The 18,460-nt window shown below is 40.4% G+C and overlaps 1 protein-coding gene across 3 annotated transcripts in view; it reads left to right on the forward strand.

Annotated features, from left to right (window-relative positions):
- Positions 1-18,460, forward strand: part of XPO6 (exportin 6) — a 113,372-nt gene that overhangs the window by 40,833 nt on the left and 54,079 nt on the right. For all 3 annotated transcript variants that reach the window (XM_084641315.1, XM_084641313.1, XM_084641314.1), the window contains exons 5-9: positions 6,660-6,819; positions 7,465-7,542; positions 12,979-13,435; positions 17,280-17,406; positions 18,329-18,438. In XM_084641315.1, the coding sequence (XP_084497441.1) occupies positions 6,660-6,819; positions 7,465-7,542; positions 12,979-13,435; positions 17,280-17,406; positions 18,329-18,438 (932 nt within the window). The remainder of the gene's footprint in view (positions 1-6,659; positions 6,820-7,464; positions 7,543-12,978; positions 13,436-17,279; positions 17,407-18,328; positions 18,439-18,460) is intronic.

An 18,460-nucleotide genomic window follows, 5' to 3' on the forward strand; every position in this document is an offset into this window, starting at 1 on the left:
TGCTCCCCAACCTCCCCTTTTCCCCCTAACTGCCCCCCGGGACCCCACCTCCTATCCAATCCCCCCTGTTCTCTGTCCCCTGACTGCCCCAATCCCTATCCACACCCCTGCCAGCCCCTCCCTCCCCCCGGGACTCCCATGCCCTATCCAACCACTCCCTCTCCCCTGACTGCCCCCCGGAACCCCCTGCCCCTTATTCACCCCCACCCCCTTACTATGCTGCTCAGAGCAGCAGGAGCTTGCAGCCCTGCTGCCCAGCCGGAGCCAGCCATGCCACCCACGCTGCCCAGGCCAGAGTGCTGGTGGCATGGCGTGCTGAGGCTGCGGGGGACAACAGGGGATGGGACAGGGGCTAGCCTCCCCAGCTGGGAGCTCAGGCCAGGCAGGACAGTCCTGCGGGCTGGATGTGGCCAGCGGACCGTAGTTTGCCATGTCTGTTATAGACGGTGATTAAGTTACCCCTTAACCTTCTCTTTGTTAAATAAGCTCCTGAGTCTACTCTATCACGATCAGGCAGGTTTTCTAATCCTTTGATCATTCCCATGGCTCTTCTTTTAACCCTCTCCAATTTATCAACATCCTTCTTGAATTGTGGACAGCAGAACTGGACATAATTCCAGAAGCAGTCACATAAGTGCTAAATAGAGGTAAAATAAACTCTCTACACCTACTCGAGATTCCATTGTTTATGCATCCCAGGATCACATTAGCGCTCTCGGCCACTGTGTCACATTGGGTCCTCATGTTCCACATAAAACTACAAAAAACTAGAATACAATGTAATTCAGTGCATCCCTCTTGACTTTTGGCAACAACTCCTGTTGCCATATTGATTGTGTTGGGAAAATAAGGAGAGGGATTTGGTAGCGTAGCGTGGCTGATTCTGAGCAACACTAAGGTCCTTTTACATCCACTTTTAGGCCCCTTTCCATTGATAGAATGATGTCAAGGAGCCTTAGTGTAAATGTGAAATTCAGGCCTATATAAGAACATAGTAACGGCCATACTGGGTCAGACCAATGATCCATCTAGCCCGGTGTCCTGTCTTCTGACAGTGGCCAATGTCATGTGTTTCAGAGTGAATGAACAGAACAGGTAATCAAGTGATCCATCCCCTGTTGCCCATTCCCAGCTTCTTGCAAACAGAGGCTAGGGATACTTCAAAGCATGGTTTTGCATCCCTGCCCATCCTGGCTAATAGCGGTGCCTGTACTCAATACGCTTCAGTTAGTGAAGGAGCTTTAAGAATTATCTTCTGGGTTTGTTTCAGAACCTTTAATCATCTTTGGTGCACTTTAATCTAGATTAATCTTGTAGGTATTCTGAAAATGTTGAGTAACCATTGTAAATTAACTGTTTAAATGTAGTTTTTTCAAGATTTACTTTGGGTAAGGCTAATAGAACTGAGAGGATAGTGAGAATTTTTATCAGTGCTCTAGAGATTTCTAAATATTTTCATTTGACCGTGTTTGAAACTTGCTTGCATTTTGTGGGGGTTTTCACAAACCGAACTGGTTCACAAAGTAAATTTTAGGACTGTAGCTCATACTAGTTAAAAACTAAATCTAAGCTGATTTTGAGGAAGCAGTCGTTTCATAAAGTCTTGTTCATCCAGTCGGTGAACAGGAACTATGTGAATTAAATGATGATCACAGCTGAAATACAGAATAGTTGGAGCCAGCAATGCACAGGGTGAAATTTGTGAGCAGTTTTGTGTATTTGCAAGTAGCAAACAAATACGTAAATCTGGATGCTTCACAAATATGAGAGGTCTGAATTCAGCTGTTACAGATTGTTCACCTAATAGCTAAAGAAAAGCTTAAATCATTCAGTTTCTACAAGGATCTCCATCTTCTTTATCACTGAATTATAGTTGGCCCTCCAAAACTAATAGAGAAGGTTGCTAGTAGATACACTTATTACTGTAGAATCTAAGCACCTGCTGTAATAGACAGAGTTGCTGCTTTGAACGTGGCTGGTGTTTTAAGACTTTGTCAGCCCATGTGGGAAGGCGGGATAATTGTAATAATGTTATAGTTTAGATTATACCAACACTTCTTTAGTCACAATTCAACAATTTTCAAGCAACTTTATAGTCAGTTTCCCTGGCATGTGTTAAGTCTAAATGTATTAAATAACTTAGGGGGTCATTTTTGTTTTTAAATTAACCCTTGTCATATTTAGGAAAAATACAAACCTAAGTATAAACGTACTCTTTCAGTGATTATAATTGAGGCTTGATAAAATACTTTGTCAATAAGTAACAATACTGTAATGGGATTAGTTACACTAGATCATATATGAGATTTCTGAAGTGTTGTGTACACACAAACTTGCACAGGCTTAATTAAGCCAGTGCAAAGCCTCTGTGTGGTCACTCTTAAACGTAGGGTATGTCTACGCTGCCCATGTTACAGTGCAGCCGCAGCAGTGCTGTGACGTGGGCAGTGTAGTCATGCTTTATCGCTGGGGGAGAGCTCTCCCGGTGATGATAAATAACCACCCCGAATGAGGGGTGGTAGCTTTCTTGCCGGGAGCTGGCTCCTGGCGATAAAGCGCTGTCTGTACTGGTGCTTTTCAGCACTAAAACTTTTGTCCCCCGGGGGTGATTTCGCACACCCCTGAACAACTAAAGTTTCAGCGCTGAAAGTAGCAGTGTAGACACAGCCTTAGTCTACACTAGGAACTTATGTTTGTATAACTACGTTGCTCAAAGGTGTGGAAAATCCACACCCCGAGTGACATAGTTGTACTGGCATAAGTTCCTAGCGTAGACACTGTGATGTTGATGGGAAGGCTTCTCCTGTCGACATAGCTTCCACCTCTTGGGAAGGTGAAGTACCTGTGGCAACAGAAGAAGCAGCACTGTAAGTGTAGACAATCCCTTATTTTGATTGAAGAGTAGTTTATTTGGATTATTTTAAAATTTATTAATTGATTTAAGATAAACCAAAATGAGCCTAATTTAAACTGAAGTGTCCACACAGTCGTCCTGTCCACTGATGTGACTAAATTAATTTAAAATCACATTTTTAGTCAAACTGCTCTTCATGTAGACAAGTCCCACTCCAGTTCTTTAAATCAATTCGCACCTCACCCCTAAAAGTCAAGAGTTCACGTGTTACCACAAATGTATTTTACATTACTTGTCACATTGAGAAATACCAACTCTTCATACACGGTTTCAGTTACTGATGGAAGTCATCTGTTTGCACAATAGCCTCTTTGGTGGTGAAAATAAAACTTATATCCTTTCCAGAAACTGACTTGCCATGTCTTGAATAAACAGCGTTAGACAGCTGTGCACAATTAGAGCTTTGATTTTTGTGACTTATGAACAGGCTTTACCTAGGTTTCAATTACAATGCTCTCTGAACAGGTACTGATTTTTGCAATATATTGTGGGATATCTAAGTGACGAGAGAGCCTATTTTGCATATTTTATTTTGTTTCTCACGTATTCTCTTTTGCTGGGACATGGGGAGTGCTCCCCCATTCTCTCTAGTTTATAGTACAAATCCTTAAAAGAAATATTCAAAGAGAAGTGTATGTGTAGAAAAAAATTATGCTAGACTTTGAAGTACCCAAAAGTGATAAAGTACCTAAAAGGGGTTCTCATCACAATCGTGTTAGGCCACAGCTTTTAGTTGCTTTTTGAACTACTGATAAATTGTTCTATCCACTGTTTCCTCCTCTTTTGATATATTATTTGACCCAATGTTGTCTGCCATTCAAGCCTTAAAATCATATTTGGAATCTGCAGAAGTCTCTAACCTACTTCTTTTTCAGGGAAAGTTTTTTACGTAGTGGAGAAAAGCAATACATTGTATTAAATGGTACTAAGACCCTTGCAGATGATTTTGCTTAAGGATAGTACAGTTCTTCATAGAAAGCTTGATATATTTGTGAAAGTATTAATTCACGTACTGTTAGGATATTGGGTCTCAGCAGTTGCATGCCACTGGTTTTCAATAAACTTCACTGACATCTGAAACTATTCTAGGAAGAAATTTTAAACTATCTTTGAAGTTGACTAAAGCTGTCCAGGTCCCATTTAAATTTTCTCCTCTAGTTTCTGCTTCTCTGTGCCACACACTTGCTTCAGATAACTAATAATGTAAGATCATGTCTGAAGTATGAAGAAGTAGTATATAACTTACACAAAAATCTTCTTTATCTAGAGCTACACAAATGCACAGAAGTTGTTGGTGCTTAAATCTGAATTCTTGTTAATTGGTATAGCTTCATCAATAGAAGAAGCTTGTCACTTTTGATCTTTTTGTAGGTTATATGAAGAGGGTCTATTCAGACTATACTAAGAACACACAACTGTGAAAAAAGAATTGATACACTATAATAAGTTAACTTTTACATGAGCTAATTATAAAAATGTAGGGCTTGAGAGGCCATCTAGTCCATTCCCCTGCACTGAGGGCAGGACTGGTGGTTTTGCCTAATCTGTTGGTAAAAATCTCCAGTGGTGGGGATTTTGCAACCTCCATTGGTGGCCTGTTCCAGAGCTTAACTACCTGTGTAGTTAGAAAGGTGGGGTTTATTGTTTTTGTTTTTTTATATCTAAGCAAAATCTCCCTTGCTCTAGATTGTCTATTACTACTTGTTCTGTCTTCAGTGGACATGAGAACAATTGATCACAGTCCTCTTTATAACAGCCTGTAACATATTTGAAGACCATTATCAGGTCCCCTTTCAGTCATCTTGTCTCAATACTAAACATACCTGGTTTTTTAACCTTTCTCCTAGGTCAGGTTTTCTAAACCTTTTATCACTTTTGTTGTTGCTCTCTGGACTCTCCCCAGTTTGTCCACGTCTTTTTAAAAATGGTTTGTCCAGAACTCAGGCCTCACTAGCGCTGAGTATAGCAAAACAGCTGCCTCACGTGTCTTAAATACGACACTCCTGTTAACACATCCTAGAATGTTAGCCTTTTTTTTTTTTTGCAACTGCATCACATTGTTGACTCATTCAATTTGGGATCCACTATAACTCTCAGATCCTTTTCAGCTGTACTGTTACCTAGCCTGTTCCCCGTTTTGTAGTTGTGCATTTTATTTTTCCTTCCTAAATGCAGAGTACTGCACTTGTCTTTATTGAATTTCATCCTGTTCATGTCAGACCAATGCTCTAATTTGTCAAGGCTGTTTTGAATTCTAATCTTGTCCTCCAAAATGCTTGCAACCCTTACCAGCTTGCTGTCATCTGTGAACTTTAAGCATACTCTCCACTCCATTATTAAAGTCATTAAAGTCATTAATGAAAATATTGACGAATACTGGACCAAGGACAAACAACTGTGGAGCCCCATTAGGTACGCCCTCCCAGTTTGACAGCGTTCCATTGATAGCTACTCTGAGTACAGTTTTTTTAACCAGTGTGTATCCACCATATAGTAGTTTCATCCGATCAGTGATGTCATGATACAAGTGTATGAGATGTCAGTCTAACTCACGTGAGTAAAATGGAGTTGCTTTGATATCTTGTGATGCATCATGATCCACTTGGAAGTTGGCTGCAATTAATCTTTACCACCAACACAAACTAGAACATAAAAAACGTGCCAGCCTGACTGTTGCCCTGTTTGACAGGCCATAATCACTACCACGAGGGTGCTTAGTTTCCAAAAATCAAACTCTTCTACAGTTGCCGTTAGGTTCCATCTGCACTGGCTCTTTTTCACATGCTTAAAGTGTTAAATTGTTTTAATACATATCAGGCTAAACTAGTTTATGATCAGGTCTGGCAAGCTAATATGAATGGAGCAAAAACTACATAAAGCAGATTGACTTATGACTCCCAAAGATTACCCTATTATTGTGCTTTTCTTTAGCTATACTTCAAGAGAGAAGTGAATATCTGGTGTCTGATATTCTAGGCTAGAAGTAAAGGTACCTTTAAGTTTTGAAAACAGTTTGAGGTTCAACACATTCCCCAGTCTCTCACCTCCTCAGTTCTTGAATTTATTTAAATTTAATATGTCAAGGTATCTAAACCAGGCTTTAGATACCTTGAAAACATGAAATGTACAGTAGTGTAATGTACTCTCTCTGGACCCACTTTGTTCTCTTCTGCACCCGTTGGGGAAAGGAAACTTCTCACTTAAAGTAAATGTGATTTACAATAGTATTGAAATGAGTATGCCAGGAGAGACTAGAAAATCCTTAATTACTGTTTCTTTTGATGTAATTTTGGCTGCAGTTAACTTATGATCTAAATTTCCACTGGTGTAGCTGCTTGGCTGGTGGCATACGTTCCTAGTATGAGAGAACTACTTCAGGAGCAGCCTGTCATTTAGAGTGGTCTGTGATGCAGTCCTAATGACGAGCGACTTCCACAAAGGGAGAGGAAACTTGTGAACATGTTGGAGCAGGGAACATGTGTGACGGCATGAAAGCTCTATTGAGATCCCAAGGATTCCCATGCTACTAGGATTGGTACATCGTGATGATCATAAACTGGTGTTTCAGGAAAACAACAATCCATAGTTATATTCCCCCAAAGTATATTGCAAAAAATGATTTAGTGATGAGCATGGCCCCAGAAACTTGGGAGTGTCCATAAAGACTGATCTTGTGGGTTTCTGTAACACTTAATCAATGAACAAAATGCTAGTGACATTGTTCATATCTTGTTTGTTCTTCCAGTTGATTCAGTCCCCTGTGACCACTCCTCTTGGGCTGATCATGCTGAAGACTACATCGGAAGAGTTGGCGTGCCCCAGGGAGGATCTTAGCGTGGCACGGAAAGAAGAGTTACGCAAACTGCTCCTGGATCAGGTACAAACGGTACTTGGGCTTCTCACAGGTAAGTATAACTGCACTTGTGGGGTTAGAACAAATATCTGTCCCCTGCCCCTTTCTGCAACAGTGTGTGAATATGTAAAATGCTGGCAGACTTGCAGCTGTGAAGCTGATCATTCAGTGAAACAAGAACCCCACTAGTTATGTAGTGACTGCTTCCTGGTGGCTGAGTTCTTAATTCTGCTGTGTAAATAGCTTTTTGAATAGCTTATGATGAAATCTGATGACTCAAACTAGATTATGCAGCACAGTAGCTGTAATAGCTGTGCTTGGTCGTCATTGTTTATAAAGATGGACTTGGACCAAGCAGATATGCTCCCATGCATGAGAACTTAGTGTTGTCTTTAACTCTTTATAAATTAAGAGCACTACAAGTTTTATTATGAAGTGCTGTACAAGTTCTAATCTCCACAGCCGCCTGTGAGGATACTTAATTTCTTGTGCTGTCGCTGCAGTAAAAAGGAATAAAGATCTAACCTATACATCTGAAAGTGTCTAGCTCAGATGCACTTAGGTTTCCCAGGTCAATTGCATGTACCTTGAGGTGGCTATCCTAAATTAAGGAAGTTTGGGATAAGGATAGTAGCCCTGTATGAAGTGTCTATGAACCTAGCTGGGCTCACAGCAGTCTCTTCCTCTTTCTTGGCAGGTATTTTAGAGAGCATCTGGGACAAACATAGTGTTACTTCTGCCACTCCACCACCATCCCCATCTTCAGGAGAAAGTGGTATGGATTACTAAAATTTAATACTTAATTTGTATGTATTGGACATAGATTTTGGTTACCCACATAAACCAAAATCGCTAAGGTACCCACAGTACATAGCACAGATCTATCCCTGTCGTAACATTTCCTTCCCAAATAGCGATCCATAGTCAGACAAATGTTTGACTGGAAAGATATGCCTTGTGCTGTGCTCTGAAAGTCAGCAGATTTAGGTGGACAAGGAAGCCTGCAAAAATAGGGGGACCAACCAATCATGACAGGCCAAATTTGACTGGTGTTGCAAGCCTGTGTGCTAGATAGGAATGCCACTCACTCAAATTCAGCCCAGCCGCTCCTTTGCCATACCAATAGGGAAGGGGCTCTACCATTACACCAGCCAACTCCAGTCAGCGCTGTTCCCACCTGTCGCGTCCTTGCCACATTCAGATTCTCAAAAGTGGGGTGTGTGGTGCCGTCTTAAAAAGTATGGGGGCTTGGGGGCAAGGCCCTTTTGCTGGCTTCCCCTGTCTCCGGCACGTATGGGTCCAGTAGAGGAAGCAATCTTTAGGGCTGGGGACTCTCCACTGAAAATGTGCTACTTCCATTCAAGACTGCTTATGTGGCATCTAAGCTGTCAGTGCCTTTCCTGTTGCGGTGGTGCAAAGGAGGAAAGGCTGTTGAAAAATAGCCAGTTCCTAAACTGTGTCTGACATCAGTGTTGGCTTTCATCTATGAATTGCAGCTGTAAGTGCATGGGAAGCCAGGAAAGACTGCAGTCTTAGCTGATTCATAGATTCCAAGGCCAGAAGGGACCACTGTGATCCAGTCTGACCTTTAACTTCTAATATACAGCTGTGGCTTTCAACATATTGGCTATCAATAACATATTCAAAAGATAATTTAAACACATACTCTCTACCCACTGCCCCCTCTGACTACATACACAGCTGCTTGCACAGCACCATTAGGACAAGTAACTGCCTTTAGAGCTTGGCTATGCATCTGCTTTACAGCTGATTCATATACTTGTCTCTCTTCACTAGCTTTGAAAATGGAGTGTGCACATTGCTTAAATGACTAAGATGATGTGCATGTTATAGATAGTTATGCTTTTGCAATTTGGAGGAAAGGGAACTTGTAGATCCAGGAGATTGAACAGGAGTAATTGTTCTGAGGACCATCAGTTTCCTTGCTGTCTCATGTATCAAATGATCCGAGTTCAACTAGGCTTCTTTCTGCAACAACTAAAGAGCCGTAGCCCTTTCTTCCTCCCTTGTTCTGAGAAACAAGAACAAATATTGTGATGCAATTTCCCATCTAGTTGTATAGAGTTTAATTGAAACAGCTGTTAAATTAAAAACCTCTCCGAAGTTGTCTCTACCCTCCACAGAAAAATTTCACAAACTTGTGCTAGTTAAGGATTTTTAAATCTAAAATGTCAAGTCTCATAGAGAAAAGAGGAAATTCTTCTACCAAAACAGTGACTTATTTCTTCACACTAGTGTTGACATGCAGTTACAGTAAAAGCTTCTAGATCACATAATGCATCCTGTGAATTAATACAGTTCTTCCGCTGTAGTAAAACTGAAGATGTGTGTTGGAACAGATTCCACTTTTCTTCTCACTTGCCATTAAGAACAACTACCCTGATGAACTGGTACAGATCACTTCTCTTTGCTCAATCTGCTCTAGTCCGTTTACTTAGGCTGAGTAACTCCAAAGGTTATCAAACCAATTGAAAGAACCAAAACTTACAGTGCAGCAGCTTTGGGGACTGCACATGTTAGGATATTAGTGTATGTATCTGAAACTCCTCTAGAAGAACAGTGGTACCTAGTTGTCAAGGGAAAAATTCTTTAACCTTGTTGCAGGCTAAGTATTTGAAGAATCTGAGTATTAACAAAATAAAACAGTACAAAATAGCGTATTGCAAGAATGAACTGCATTGTTTGGTCTAGATTGGTTCCCTGTGTGTAAGCTTGACACTGATATGGGCATGTCTTCCTTACACTGCTGTTCAACTAGTATATTTTTGTAGTGCAGTATTGATTTACCAAGATTGTCTTTGGAAAAACACTTGATTAATGCTAGTTTGGCATTGCTAGTAGCAAATGACTCAAAAGATTGGAGTGATAAATAACGTGGACAGGGCATTCATACAGAGTAGCATGGATTGCTTGGTAAATCAAGCCCAGTGAAAATGTGTTTTAGTACAGCCAAAGCAAGGCCATGCAGATAAGAACAAAGAAGGCAGACCATGCCTATAGAATGGGGGACTGTATCCTGAATAGCCGTGGTTCTGAAAAGACCTCCATGGGAGTCATAGGATTGAGCAATTCACCATGAGCTCCTGTGCAGTACTGTGGCAAGAAAGGGCTAAGGTGATCCTTGGATGTTTAAACGGGGAGTAGGAAGGTTTTTTTACCTGTGTGTGTGATGTTGGTGAGACTGATACTGGAATAGTGTGTCCAGTTCTGGTGTCCATATTTTATAAAGAAGGTTGAAAATTAGAGAGGGTGCAGAAAAGAACCAGAAAAATGATTTGATGGCTGGAGAAAATGCCTCAGTGAGAGACGTAAGGAGTCCAATGTTTATCTTATCAATCAAAAGAAGATTGAGAAGTGATGTGATTAGTGTACAAGTACCTCCATTGGAAGAAAATACCAGGTACTAAAGGGTTAGCGCAGAAAGGTGTAACCAGAACCAGTGGCTGGAAGTTAAAGCCAGATAAAGTCAAACTAGACTCAGATTCCCAGGCCAGAAGGGACCATTGTCATTATCTAGTCTGACCTACTGTATAATGCAGGCCAGAGAATGTCCCAGAATAATTCCTACAGCAGACCTTTTAGAAAAACATCTAATCTTGAATTAGAAATACAGCACAAGTTTTAACTCTACAGGGTATTAACCATTAGAACAAACTACCAAGGGGGAGTGGTGGATTCTGTCTCTTGTCTACAAATAAGGCTGGATGCCTTTCTGGAAGATATGCTTTAGTCAGATGCAAGTTATTGGGCTCAATACAGGGACAACTGGGTGAAGTTCTGTGGCCTGTGCTTCATAGGAGGTCAAGATTGGATAATTTACTGGTCCCTTTTGGCCTGAATCTTTGAATCTCTAAAACTATGAGATCAAGTACTTAAGCTTGTCAGGTCACATGTGATTCCAGTTCATATAATAAAGCATCTGTGTTTTACTAATGAGACATACAGAGCCTTTAACTTTGATTTTCTATTAGCATAGATGGCCCTTGGCACTTTCCTCTTTTTTTATAAGTTTGAATGTAATTAACTATATACTTAGGTATGAAACTTTCAAACAGGCACGATAAGGGCTGGGATCCTGTATTTAAGCTCTATAAATATGTAAAAGCTGTATTTACAGCCAGAACTCTTTTTTAGAACTTAAGTCTGCAGTGTTTCCATGTTTTTCTAGGAAAAGCAGAGAGAGAGAGAGTTAAGAGCCCTTAAATCTGTTTAAGTGGCATTTATGTACTGTAGTAGCTTCACATTTTCCATACTTAGGGTGTGTCTACACAGCTGCTGGTAAAGCGCAGCCCGTTAAAGCGCTGTGTAGTCGCAGCTCCAGTGCTGGGGGAGAGCTCTCCCAGCACTGTAATAAAACCACTTCTGCGAGGGGAATAGCTATCAGCGCTGGGAGCGCGGCACCATCTACACTGCCACTTTACACCACTGAAACTTGCATTGCTCAGGGATGTGTTTTTTCACCCCCCTGAGTGAAGAAAGCTTCAGCGTTATAAGTGGCAGTGTGGACAAGGCCTAACACTCAAGCTAGGAAACTTCTGCAACCTTAGGCCCTCTGGTGGGAAATACTGGGGTCTTTGAATCAGCAGCATGTTGTTGAATGGTTTAAGTTCTCAGCCGGCCTCTCTTAAAGTGTTGCTTTACTTGAAAGTGACTATGTGAAAACGGTACTACTATAGTCAAATCTGTTTCCTGGATATATTCAGCCATATGTAATGAACAAAGTGAATAACTAAAAAAAACTAAAATGAACTGCCTCAGTTCTACTAACCATGCAGAATTTAACATAGCTAGGGGAGAGTGACTTTGAACCTCTTTCTCCTTGTGCATCAATATAATTGTTCCATAGAATCATAACTTGTTTATTAGTTCTCAGTTGTAGCTGACAGACTCCCTTAAAAGCTATGAGGTTGCATAGTTGTGACTGAGAGCATAATTTCATGACAGTGGGTCTGCTTATGTCCCAGAGGACCGAATCTAATTTGCGCAATGTCTTGCTGGTGGTGTTGCACAAGAAGGTAAAACCCTAGTTTGATTTAGATTCTTTGGTGCATTTGCGGGAGGGGAGAAGGAGGCAGGGGAGCTGAACCAGGTCACGCTTCATTTGCAATGTTAACGTAGATGTAAATAGTGTGAGGCTGTGAGAATCTGGAAGTTAAGATCTAAAGGACAGAAGCATCCAGTTACTCAGCCCAACAGCATGCGTCATTCACAGTGCTGAGAAGCACTTGTCAGAATAAACTGGAAAATGTGTGTAAGCAAGTGTAAAGGGCAGTTCTGAAGCTAGTGGTGATAGCAGCCACCTTGCTAAAAAATGGTGTCACTTGTGTTAGGGTAGAAGATCAATCACAGGTTGTAAATCCCATCAAAACTTCATTAAGCACTTTAAAAGTAATCTACTGAAACAAGATGGAAACTGGATTGTAGTCTCTCATGCTACCAATGTCTCCGATTACTTCATTTTTAATAAGAGGCTAAAAAAGGTAAAATGTGAATAAAAATTTGCACTGTGATATGTCAAGTGCTTATGAAGTTCTACATATTTTGAGATACTTGTTAAATATGATCTAGTCCACATTAGAAATGAATACCTTGTAAATATTATTTTTTGTAAGTAAGCATTGTATTACAGACAGAATCCACAAACTTTATTTTACATGCATGGAAAACATAACTTTGCCAATGATTTCATTATGCAAGTAAATTTTATAGCTGGCTCCTAAACCCTAAAATAGGTTTATAATGAAAATGCTACCAGAGCTTTAATTAAAGCAGTGCTTGTGTGTGCCACACCAGTAAAGCTGGCAATGTAACATGCTGCAGTACAGAGCTGAATTCTAGCTTTCATTCAGTTATTTTATATACCTCCTCTCAACTGCAGTGCCGCCTGCTGCGGAGTGTCTTAGCCAGACTGAAAGGTTTGGTCAGTCTGAAACTTTAGAACACAAAGGAGGTAGCTGAGGTGAGACGGGATTGCCTGGTATGCTTTGTAGAATCCTATCGCTATTAATGGCATGTTGCATTGAATGCTTGTCTTTAGATATTTAACTTGTTAGATGCATAAAGAGCAGCAGTTAAATGCAAAAAAAAAATATTGCTTTTGATTTATGGCCAGGATTTAACTCTGCACATCCAGTTCCCCTCTGTTTGGTATGCATACTGTATTTAGGAGTGCATATGCTTTATTTCCTAGGTGGTGACCTGTTAAGTAGCCTGTTGCAGAGTCCCAGTGCGGCCAAATTATTGAATCAGCCAATCCCTATTCTTGATACAGAGAGTGAATATATTTGTTCACTAGCATTGGAGTGCCTGGCCCACCTCTTCAGCTGGATCCCTCTGTCTGCCAGCATCACTCCTTCACTCCTCACCACCATATTCCACTTTGCCCGCTTTGGCTGCGACACCCGAGCCAGGAAGATGTCTTCTGTCAATGGCAGCAGCCAGAACTCTGTCTTGGGTCAAGAGCGTGGTAGGCTTGGGATCCTGGCTATGTCTTGCATCAATGAACTTATGTCAAAGAATTGCGTGCCTATGGAGTTTGAGGAGTATTTGCTGCGGATGTTCCAGCAGACATTCTACCTCCTGCAGAAGATTACCAAGGAGAACAATGCCCACACGGTGAAGAGCCGGCTAGAGGAACTGGATGAAAGGTAAAACAAATCAACCAGCTAAGTAGCTGTGGTAGGATCTTTTGCTTACTAAAAGACTGTCTATACTGACTTGCTGTCATGCATGGTGTGTTTTAATCACCTTTTTTACAGAGCTCTGTGCTGCTGAAGGAGAGCAGGAAGGTAGGTGTGTTTAGGTAAGTTGGTGGCAGGAGGGTTGATTTTGCAAAGTGACTGGTAGTGTAGGTTTGTATTCTTTCCTATCCTCTTCCTCCCCACTCCCCGATTCGTTACTGTTTGACTGCAGGTGTGAGGTGGCACAAGAGCTGAACCTGCCCTTCATTCAGTTGTAGCAGAGCAACAGAAGAGGCACAGTGAGGTAAAGGAATTGAAGTATTCCCTTTTCAGTTGATATCTGCCATCTGTCTGTTTTAAAGTCATGTTTAAAAGGAGTGGGCGGCATGCTCCAGGTCACTCCATGGCTTTGAAGAGAATGAAACCTGGCCAGTTTCATACCTTATATTGGGACTTGAGAAGCATATCTGTTTTTAAAAAAAAATAAAAAAATAAAGCTTTACAGGATTTTGGAAACTTGAGGTTGCTTGGGGTTTTAATACGCTAATTAACCAGTCTTATGAAAGTAGTCCCAAAATTGAAGGTGCCTTCATGCATTTGTTAATTATAACTTATATCCGTGTAAAGGCTGGATAAGCGGAAGCATCTGGGAGGCTTCTAATTCCTTTTTTCACTTCCAGAGGGATATGAAGAAACTTGTTGCCTAATTCAGTTACGAATATTTGACATCTTTCATGAAGAGATACTTCCACTTGTTTTGACAGGAGGGAAAGTCATGTTGTGTGGTTGAACTTTCCATGGTTTGAAATAGTCATTTGTGTGGCATAGCAGACAATTATGGATGTTAGCTTCTGTTACAGCAGTGCTGTAGGTTTTAATTATGGGAGCTGGGCTGTCTCCTGATGCTAATGTTGGCAGGATACCTTTTCTGATGTTGTAATTACGCAAATGTATCCAGATTCACAATTGTAGCCTGTTGCTGTGGATGCATGGTGATAGAAGTAGATGAGCATGGCACTGCACTACCAAACTTCTACTAAACCTTTGATCTTCTTCCCAGACATGACACCCAAGTTTCAATCAAAAGGTTAATGGGTGTGCACAACAGAGGCACTTTGTAACTTCAACACAGGTGTAAGTCTTGGTTTAGCAAAAACAGGTCAATATATAATACAGATGCAGTGCATCTCTCTCTCTCTCTCTCTCTCTCTCTCTCTCAAATTGCCTTAGATCTTTTTCAGCTGGCTTCTTTAGATATATTTTTGTATATATATATATATATATATATATATATATATATATATTTTATAAAAATGTATATATTTTTGGAATTTAAATCTAGAGTAACAGTGAATTCTAATTATCCATTTTCTTGACTATCCCGTTAGCTTCGACATTACTTGGCTTCCTAAAATCAGGTGTTGGGTAGGGAATTGAAATCTCTAATTACATGTTCATTTGGGCATATGGATAGAGAACAGATGTTTTCAGGAAAGTTAAGCCAAGTTAGTAATACTGCAGTGGGAAAGAGTTCTTTCCCTAGCAGTGTAACAGACTTCAGTGCACAGGGATTTTTCTCCACAGGATATGGAAGTTCTTCTAGAGCCCCGTTTAATTTTTACATGTTGAACACAAAATGAGTGCTTTTGATGGTGGTCATGTTCAAAGATCTTGAGGTCCATAAGTGAATCTCCCTTTTTGTTAGTGCTTAATATGATTTGAATCAGGGATGTAACCTAGATATTTTGGCTTAACTTTATAGACTTCTCTAGCTTTTTCATGAGTAAAACATTCTCTGGACAGGTTGTCCTACAATCTCTCCCTCCTGTGGATTAAAGATGCTGCAGGCTGTCAAATGGTTTTCCTTTCTTTGTTTTAAGGTTAGCTTGATTTGCAAGACTTGAAGACTTGGAATTGACTCAAGTCAAGTTGTCTTCTCACTTGCCATTTTTAACTTGGCATGCTGCTAAACAAAGCTGACATTGTTGCAAAATAGTGTGAAACTACATAGCAATACCGTATCTTCCACCTTTAAAACCTTGATTTCCTTAAAAGTTCACTCTTATCTGGAACAGGAGTGACATGGGGTGATGGTTGGTTACTAGTTACTTTATTTATCATGGAGTTAGCGCAGTTTTGAGCCTTCTTGAACTTGTAAACCAGTACAGAAAATGTTAACTTTAACCACATTTTGCAATATCCTATTTGTGTGGCATTTAATTTCAAGTTTCCAGTACCTTTAATGAAATCCGAAGTGTAGTAACTAAGTATAAATGATAATTCTAAGCTGACGACTGGCTTAGTGGCTCCTAGAGGCCTACATCCATATAAAACTTTCAGTAGATCTTGGCTTAAAGAAAGCACTGAGCTCAGGATAACTGTTTCCCACTAGGTCGCTTTGGTTTTGAAGTATTTGGCCAATGACCAGTACATGCTTAGTGAGAGTCCCTCTTGCCAAGGAGACTGGTGCCAAATGAACTATAAATATAGTCTTACTACCTCATGCATTCCAGCAATTGTGTGGGTGCACAGTTTCATAGTGACCGGTCAGGGAATAATGCAACTTGCTGTTCCTGTTCAGTAATGACTCTCTAGTTTGGAGCTAGCTTTGTTCAACTAAAAGGAACAATTTTTTCTCACAGTGAGGTATGCCAAACAGATACAGTGTTTCCCATCAGCGCAGCTGTAATAAGGGGCTGTCGTTCCTGAATGTCTTAAAATTTTGCCACTAAAATTATTTTGGTGTCTTCAGCTGTGTGATGTTTCTTTTTTTAAAAATTTCTTGAAATACTTTTTGATATTTAAGAACTCTAAACTGTCACATGGGTGGGAGAGATCAACTTTTAAGCAGTGCAGTTATGTAACTACCTCAATGGGATTCTTGGTATTAGAATGTTCCACAAAGCATCCTGTGCAGTGATGGCATACAGAGAGTTGTTTTCTTGCAGTCAATACGTAATTAAAATGATATCCTAAACTCTGGTAAAGCTCCATATTGCACAGTGCATGTTCACTCCACAGTAACAGCCCACACTGCAGTGGCCTTTATAATTGTTTTTTTAGCAATGCTTTCTTGAAGCCTTAACTACTTACACTGCCATGGGAGTGTGTCTAAATTTTGGTGGTAGGTTCCATTGTGGGCCCTTCACTTCATATACTGTAGCGTCAGAAAGACACAGTGTTAATTGTGGAACTGACTAATCCTAGATCTGGGGAAAAAACTGACAAGGAGTGTTTAAATCTTCCTAAAAGAGATGCTCTAGTTCAATCACAAGCTCTTGGACTGGATGCAGGAATTACTAGGTTATATTCGCCCAGTCCCTGGTGTACTTCCTATTTATCTCTGTGACATGGGTGTTGCGTTGGTGTGTTTTTAATACCAGAAAATCAATTCCCAATGTCTGCGTGTATCCCATTCAACAGTATCTCCTGAGTGTTACATTCTGTTGACTAATCCCATCCATATCCATTCAGCTACGATGGGTCTTGCTGCTAGATATATGTAGCACTAAGGGGATTGCTTATCTGAAGGCCTTATTTAATTCATATTGTTTTATCTGAACACTAAAGTTGCTTTTGACTAGACTGTCTTTTCTGCTGTGTTTCAGGTGTTAATGGAATGAAGGGTTGCCCATCCTGTAGGTAATTGTTGCAGGGCTTTATATTTTAATTGTACTACTGGCTATTAAATGTAGTTGGTTTTTTTTAATGAAAAGGTTTTGAGTGAATTTTTCACTATTTCAATGAAATTATTTTCCCCCCATGGCTTCCTTCATGTTTCATCAGTTGTTTTCTCTCCTTTTTCCTTTAGCTACATTGAGAAGTTTACAGATTTTCTGCGTCTCTTTGTGAGCGTCCACCTAAGGAGGATCGAATCATACTCTCAGTTCCCAGTGGTTGAATTTTTGGCTCTCTTGTTCAAATATACCTTTCATCAGGTACAGCACTGACACTGCTTTTATCTTATTCCATCCTTCTTTGTATGTCCTAACCATGCAGGATACGAGTAAAGGATAGCTTATTTCCCAATAGGTCTGATAGCTTAAAGGCAGCCCACTAAAACTTCAGTTTCATGTCTTTTTAGCAATTGAACATGTTATCATGCAGATTTCTACTGGCTTAACACTTTGGGACTTCTTGGAAGCCTTCATTTACTTTCTAATAGCATAACATGCAGGAAATCTTGCTCCTGGCCCCAAATAGTTGAAAAACGGTCAGATCTAGTTATCTTACAAGAATGACTTGGCTGGCTTTTATCTTTGCTGCTGGTTTAATTGGGTTTGAAGAAACTTTTTTGAAAAGTCTCTGTATAACCCCCATACATCTCTGCTGGGGGCTGGCTTTTTTGTCACTTCTGAAACTGTTGCTTTTACAGCTTCTCTGAGGCTTCATGTGGGATGATTTTTATCTCTTTTTTTTTTTTTTTCCCCGACATACCATGACCTAGAGTGAGCGTCACCTTAAACCTGCTACAAGATTAACTGCTTTCACACCATTCAATTAAAGTTACAACCTTATTTGCACTTATAATTATTCATATGTTTTGACTGGGGCAGGAACTGTGACAGGAAAGATACTTGCATAGTTCAAAGCTACAGGGGGAGTTGGTCAGAAGTGGGACGAGAGCCTGGGAGGTCTTGGCTCCCAGTCCTAAGCTCAGACCTCACTCCCCTTTTTACAATTCAGACAAGCAGGGTTTTTACAAGTGACACGGAAAATTCCTCACTAAAGCAAATCTGCATCACTTAATGGAAGTGTCCTTCTATTCTTGAAAGTACACACTAACTCAAATTCTGGCTACACATGGCCTATATTTTACTGCAGTTCACGATGTTTAACATGGGGTTTTGTGTATTTCAGCCTACCCATGAAGGTTACTTTTCTTGCTTAGACATTTGGACGCTCTTTTTGGACTATCTTACTAGTAAAATTAAAAGTCGTCTAGCAGACAAAGAAGCAGTACTCAACAGGTAAGCAATGCCAGCAGCTGTT

The sequence above is a fragment of the Lepidochelys olivacea genome (assembly GCF_965140295.1).
Source record: "Lepidochelys olivacea isolate rLepOli2 genome assembly, chromosome: 10".
In the NCBI taxonomy this organism is placed as follows: Eukaryota; Metazoa; Chordata; order Testudines; family Cheloniidae; genus Lepidochelys; species Lepidochelys olivacea.